The sequence below is a fragment of the Anarhichas minor genome, unplaced genomic scaffold (assembly GCF_050575085.1).
Source record: "Anarhichas minor isolate MPS153535 unplaced genomic scaffold, ASM5057508v1 ptg000089l, whole genome shotgun sequence".
Lineage (NCBI taxonomy): Eukaryota > Metazoa > Chordata > Actinopteri > Perciformes > Anarhichadidae > Anarhichas > Anarhichas minor.
The window spans coordinates 103,643-110,814 of NW_027466535.1; the positions used below are offsets into that span (position 1 = coordinate 103,643).

At 43.6% G+C, this 7,172-nt stretch overlaps 1 protein-coding gene across 2 annotated transcripts; it reads left to right on the forward strand.

Moving 5' to 3' along the window:
- The first annotated feature begins 4,840 nt into the window (after positions 1-4,840).
- Positions 4,841-7,172, forward strand: blcap (bladder cancer associated protein). Of its 2 annotated transcripts, none has more exons than XM_076082051.1 (2): positions 4,841-4,950; positions 6,028-7,172. In XM_076082051.1, exon 2 carries the CDS (start codon positions 6,163-6,165, stop codon positions 6,424-6,426), a length of 264 nt encoding a protein of 87 aa, XP_075938166.1. In that variant the 5' UTR covers positions 4,841-4,950; positions 6,028-6,162; the 3' UTR covers positions 6,427-7,172. The 2 variants fall into 2 exon arrangements, with proteins under 2 accessions (XP_075938166.1, XP_075938167.1); XM_076082052.1 differs by having other exon boundaries at positions 4,852-4,945.

Here is a 7,172-nt window from a genome sequence, read left to right on the forward strand (position 1 = left end):
TCAAAGTCACCACATGAAGCTCCTGAAACGTCTGAATGTAGAGTTACAGCATGTAGAGCAGCTTTAAGAGGAAATGTAACTCACTACATTTACTCAAATACTGTTTCATTTTCTCCTCGTTTACATTTGTTTATTCGCTACATTTATCTAAATAAAACATTTGATGAGTTTATAAAAGGTTCTGCATTAATAAAGATAAAACTAACCCAGAGATTCCTCTGAGCTCCTCACAATCACACACTTTGAAAGTCGGTTTTTTGGCACTTTATCGATTCCTCTTGGAAACCGTGACTATGATCATTGAAATGCTGCATCATGTTAAATGTATATACAGTATATATATATATTATATATATACATACAGAGATAACGTTCATAAGGACGGTTGTTTACTGTTCAACCAGTCATGTGATGCTATGTTTGCATAATATGCTTCTTTTATTAGTGTTGGAATGGCTGCTGCAGCTCCGGCTAACTCTTGAAGCAACGACTCACGGGCAACATTTAGAGGACAAAAGCATGACATCACTAGTGACAGTGTTCTAGTCACCAAACCACAAGTCCAAGTCCCAAGTCTTTGATGTTTTAATGGAAAGGGATTTAGTCTGAGTCACTATGGTAATGTTTGATTCGTTTTAATCGAGTCAATACGTTCATGTCTGAGTCAATACATTCATGTACGAGTCAATACATTCATGTACGAGTCAATACATTCATGTCTGAGTCAATACATTCATGTACGAGTCAATATCTTCATGTACAAGTCAATACCTTCATGTGCGAGTCAATACCTTCATGTACGAGTCAATACCTTCATGTACGAGTCAATACCTTCATGTACGAGTCAATACGTTCATGTACGAGTCAATACATTCATGTACGAGTCAATACATTCATGTCTGAGTCAATACATTCATGTACGAGTCAATACATTCATGTCTGAGTCAATACATTCATGTACGAGTCAATACGTTCATGTACGAGTCACTAAGTTCGTGTCTCAGTCAATACGTTCACGTACGAGTCAATTCCTTCATGTCTGAGTCAATACCTTCATGTACGAGTCAATACAGTCATGTCCGAGACACACAGCAAAGGGCAGCGGGTTGGAGTTGAATCGGGTCTCTGCCGAGGACTCTGACTCTGGTATCTGATGAAGATGTTGCCCGTGTTTCAGCTCTTTTACTCTGACAGTTCTCTATGTAACAATATGCTTCACTATAACTGTAAACTCTTTGTCCGCTCAGCAGGATTTATGGAGGAATGAGTCCTGAATGAGTCATCAACGAGTCCTGAACGAGTCCTGCATCGTAGTCGATCTGTTTAAGATCAGAATAGAGCATGCAGCTTTCAGCCCTGCAGAGAATAATAAAGATTCTGCTTCTGTTTTCTGCTCAATGCCTGAATGAAAGAGTTTCATGTTTCAGTTTAACGGAGACAAACTTTTTAGCTTTTTGTTAGAAATCAGCTGAAGCTTCACAGATTCTCATCGTTTGACTTTTGTTTTCTCAGATGTGTTGTCTGATAGCAGCTTTGTGCGTTTGTTAGTGAACTCAATAATTATTCAGTTGTAGCGCAAAACAACAACAAAGAGACAAAGTTAGTTTCCTGGAAACATTTTAACCAGATTTTTGTTTTGTTTTTATTCATCTCTGGTGTTTTATTTTACAGAACTTTAACTTTTAAACGTTTATTTATATGTTAATCACACACCGTCTCACTCTTTTGGTTGTCTGTGTAATAAGTTAAACAGGGGAAATAAAGTTTGAAGAAAATGTGATTTCTCGTCATTTTCTTACTCCTTCTACCTTGAACTGTTCTGGATAATTAAATGTAGAAAGTCAATGAATAGACGAGTGGTTTGGAGTCATCTTACAGAGGATTCCTGGTTTGAAAGCTTACGGCAGGTGATATTCTGTCTTTGTTTTACGGACATTTGCTGTACAGATTATAATAATAATAATAACAACATGTGTAGAGAACTGCCAAAATACAGACAGCATATTAAGTGTAGCACCAGGGACAGAAACACACTGGACCACTGCTGCACTGTAATGAAGGACCCATATCACTCAGTCCCCCGTGCAGCTCTGGGACTCTCTGATCACTGCCTGGTTCATCTTCTCCAGACCTACAGGCAGAAATTAAAATCTGCAAAGCCTGAGGTGAAGACTGAGGAGATGGACCAACGAGGCAAAGCTGGAGCTACAGTCCTGCTTTGTCTGCACTGATTGGAGTGTTTGTGAGGCTGCTGCTACAGACCTGGATGAGCTCACTGACACTGTGACATCATACATTAATCTTTGTGAGGACATGTGTGTGTTCCGACTAAAACCTTCTGCACATACAACAACAATAAACCTGGTTTACTGCAAGACTCAGGCAGCTTCATCGGGCCAAGGAGGAGGCCTACAGAAGTGGGGACAGGATCCTGTACAACAGACCAGGAACACACTGACGAGGGAGATCAGGGTAGCTAAGAGGAGCTACACTGTAAAGCTGGAAAAAATGTTTTTAGCCAACGACCCCTCGTCAGTGTGAGAGGCCTGCAGGTCCTCACCAACTACAGGAGACATCACAGGATTAAATGACTACAGGCCCGTCGCCCTGATGTCTGTGGTCATGAAATCCTTTGAGAGGCTGGTGTTGACCCATCTGAAGGACATCACAGGGCCCCTGCTGGACCTACTGCAGTTTGCCTACCGTGCAAACAGGTCAGTGGATGATGCAGTCAACATGGGACTGCACCACATGCTGCAACACCTCGACTCCCCAGGGACATATGCAAGGGTTCTGTTTGTGGACTTCAGCTCAGCGTTCAACACCATCATCCTGGAGATACTTCAACCCAAACTCTGCCAGCTCACTGTGCAGCCTCCACCTGTCAGTGGATCACTAACCTCCTGACTGACAGGACGCAGCAGGTGAGGCTGGGAAACACCACATCCAGCACCCGGACTATCAGCACTGACCCCCAGGGATGTGGTCTAGCACCCGGACTATCAGCACTGGACCCCCCAGGGATGTGGTCTAGCACCCGGACTATCAGCACTGGACCCCCCAGGGATGTGGTCTAGCACCCGGACTATCAGCACTGGACCCCCAGGGATGTGGTCTAGCACCTGGACTATCAGCACTGACCCCCAGGGATGTGGTCTCTCCCCACTGCTCTTCTCCCTCTACACCAACGACTGCACCTCAGAGGACCCGTCTGTTAGACTCCTGAAGTTCTCAGACGACACAACGGTCATCGGCCTCATCAGGGACGGTGATGAGTCTGCGTACAGACGGGAGGTTGAACAGCTGGTCCTCTGGTGTGGTCAGAACAACCTGGAGCTGAACAAGCTCAAAACTGTGGAGATGACAGTGGACTTCAGGAGGAGCCCCCCAACACTGCCCCCCCTCACCATACTCAACAACACTGTGTCTGCTGTGGAGACCTTCAAGTTTCTGGGATCCACAATCTCCCAGGACCTGAAGTGGGCCCCCAACATCGACACCATCAGGAAAAAGGTCCAGCAGAGGTTGAACTTCCTGCTACAGCTCAGGAAGTTCAACCTGCCTCAGGAGCTGCTGGTCCTGTTCTACTCCACCATCATCCAGTCTGTTCTCTGTTCCTCCATCACTGTGTGGTTTGGATCGGCCACCAAACAGGACAGGAACAGACTGCAACGGACTGTCAGGTCTGTAGAGAGAATCATTGGTTCCAGCCTGCCCTCCATCCTGGACTTGTTCACCTCCAGAGTCAGGAAACGGGCTGGAAAGATCACTGCAGACCATCACACCCTGGACACAAGCTGTTCAACTCCTCCCCTCTGGAGGGCGCTACAGGGCTCTGTACGCCAGAACCACCAGACACAGGAACAGCTTCTCTCTGCTGACCGTCACTCTGATGAACAATGAATCAGTCAAACTGTAGATTACCTCCATTCTGCACTATTACCTCCATTCCATTGACACTGTTGTATTGTTGTATAGGGTTATGTTCATATATGCAGTATATATACATATATATATACTTTTTTTGGATATATATTGTTTATACTTATATTGTACATAGTTGTTAAATGTTCATACCTACATCTGTTCTACTTTTCTTTTTCTTTGTTGCCCTTGTTTTATTCTTTATATATTTTTTCTTGTTTATTGTAAACTTGTGTTTGTACATCGAGAGCGAAGTGGAAACCGAAGTCAAATTCCATGTATGCCTACACACACACGGCCAACAAAGCTGATTCTGAGTCTGATACACATGTCGTGGGACTCATTAACTCAGGTAATGTACTTGTACTTTATTTTAATATTCTTCTCATGCAACTTTATATCTCTACTCCACAACCATTCAAATGGAAGTATAATGTTCTTTTTAATGCGCTACATTTACTTGACCTCTTTGATTACTTTACAAATTAAGATTTTCGCACAGAAAACATTATGCAAATGTGCAAGTAGAGCTGAAATGATCAGTGACACAAGATTACATTATTATTTTGATAATTGTTAAGTATGTTTTAATGCAAAAATCATTGCAAATGAAAATCCCCTTTTACATTAATGCATGAGTAATAATAATCAAATGATGTAATGTTCACATTTTTCTGCATTAAGCAGGCTACTTTTTCATTTAATACTTTACTGATTATACTTTCACATTTTAAATGTAGCACTAATTATAACAGAGTATTTCTGCCGTGTGGTAGTACATGTACTTATATTAGTAGTAGTATTTCTGCCGTGTGGTAGTCGTACTTCTCCTTAATTAAGGATCTGAATTCTTCCCCTAATAAACCTGCTGTGTTAATTGTATTCAGGCAGAACATCGGCTACCTCTTGCTTTGCACCAGGGGTCCTTCCAGCTAGCACTAATGCTGGTTAGCTGGCTAGCATGCTACGTACGCAGTGAGCTGTTGGCGGTTGCTCTCTGCTGAGAACGAGCTCAAAACATGTCAGGTTTGTTCACTTTATTCTATAAATACAGTCTAAACACAACGACCACAGCTACGTAACAATACGGTGAACTTTCCCGCTCTGATAGCTTAGCGGTGTTACGTCAGTTACGTTAACGTTAAATCTATTGTATTTCAAGCTAAGCCAAGCTAAGCTAACTAGCCTCTGATACGTGCTGTTCTCTAGTCTACAGTGAACGTGTTCATAACTAACCGTCACGTAACGTTCTACCTTCACTAGTACGTGGAGCTACTTTAGAGTTCTAGTTTTATCTCAAAACTACAAATCTAAACTTAAAACTGTTATCACTGATCTCAGATCAGCTTTTAACGCTGATTGTAACGTTAAAGTGGATTGTTTTGACTGTTTATCCTTTTAATGTGGTCTAAACGTAATGTTAGCCTTTACATACGTGTACAATGACACGAGGTTGCTCAGTGCGTAGCTAGTTAATATGAGCTGAGATGCTAAGCTAACAGCACCAGGCCCTATAAGGAAGTAACATGTAAATACTGTACTTTTAGTCATTTAAGTGGGTTCGAGTGTGTGCGTCTGTGTACGTACGTGTGTCTCTGTGTACGTAATAGTGTATATTAGTGTGTGTGTGTGTGTGTGTGTGTATATGTGTGTGTATATATGTATATATATATATATATATATTAATAGTCTATAAACACACCAGTGTGCAGTCATGCAGCTGTTAAAGGAGTGTTTCTACACATGAAGTGAAGGAGAGCCGTGTTGTGTGAGGAGCATCTTCTACTCCTTAAATGAGCTAAAGTTCAACACGAGCTTCACATGTGAAATATGAGGCCAACTCGTGATTATTGTAATATTATTGTTTTTCCAGTTGATTGCATCAGAACCTAAAGAGATTCACTTTGATATCATAGAAGTCTGAGAACAAGTCGAAACCAGAGAATGTGTGAGTGAGGTGCTGCTGTAGCGCAGTGAGACTATCACTCTGAAGTTGTGTAGTTCTGCTGCTTTTCTTCATCATGTGACCAAACACACTGAAACCCGTTGAGTCAGTCATGTCGTTGACGAGGTGATGGTGGACTTCTCTTCTGTCCTCTGCAGTCTCCAGAGATGACTTCTGACCTCTGCTCCATCAGATAGGACGCCTCTCACACATTTCACCATCTTCTACCGTCGCTCTCCTGCAGAGACCTCCACCCACGTGGACCTGAACCGGACCCCCCCGGAGGAGACACCATGTACTGCCTCCAGTGGCTGCTCCCTGTGCTGCTCATCCCCAAGCCTCTGAACCCGGCGCTGTGGTTCAACCACTCCATGTTCATGGGCTTCTACCTGCTGAGCTTCCTGCTGGAGAGGAAGCCCTGCACCATCTGTGCTCTGGTCTTCCTCGCCGCCCTCTTCCTCATCTGCTACAGCTGCTGGGGGAACTGCTTCCTGTACCACTGCCAGGACGCTGCGCTGCCGGACGCCGCCCACGACCCCAACATCGTCGGGACCTAAGAGTTAAATAATAAGAGATATGGGGGGGGGATGAAGGTGAGCGAGGCGTCGCTGGAGAATAAATCTACCGTAATGTGAGTGACTGTGGGGGTGAATACAGAGAGCGCTCGGCCAAAAGTGGTGTAGAGGAGGAGAGGATTATGGGGGCTGTAGTTTCCATGCTGTAGAGAGACTTGAGGAGAAACTCTGTGAACTTCTGTAACAGGAAGATGAGGACTTGAAACGCTAGAAGGACAAATCATCTCAACATTTGAAAGAGTTTCTGTCTGCGGTGAGCTGTGGTCCAGTGTTCCGGTTCCTCTTCTGGTCCTTGTTTACTTCCAGCGTTACTCAAGAGCCATGTCGGTTTCTCCAAAAAAAAGCTGCCAAAACTCCCACCAACCTGCTGAGAGATGTGTGCAGTCTGACTGGCGGCCATGTTTGTTTCTCTGTGTCATGGTGATGAACTTTAAACCCAGTTAGTGTTAAAGTTGCTCTGGAGAGAAGAGAGGCAACGAGCAACGCAACGCTGACAATCAATGACTGCTGAGATCTGTCCTCTTGTTATTACCCACAATGCTCTGCAGCTCTCCTCCTCGGAGTGAATGTCTCTTCTTCTTCGCTGGTTGTTTTGTCAGTTAGTTTTTCTTGTGCATGGGGTGACGTTCTCTTTCTGATTATTTCATTAAGTGTGTGTGTGTGTGTGTGTGTGTGTTGCATCATTGCTTTGATTTTAATTTAAATAAAGTTTCTCTCAGCGTGTTGAA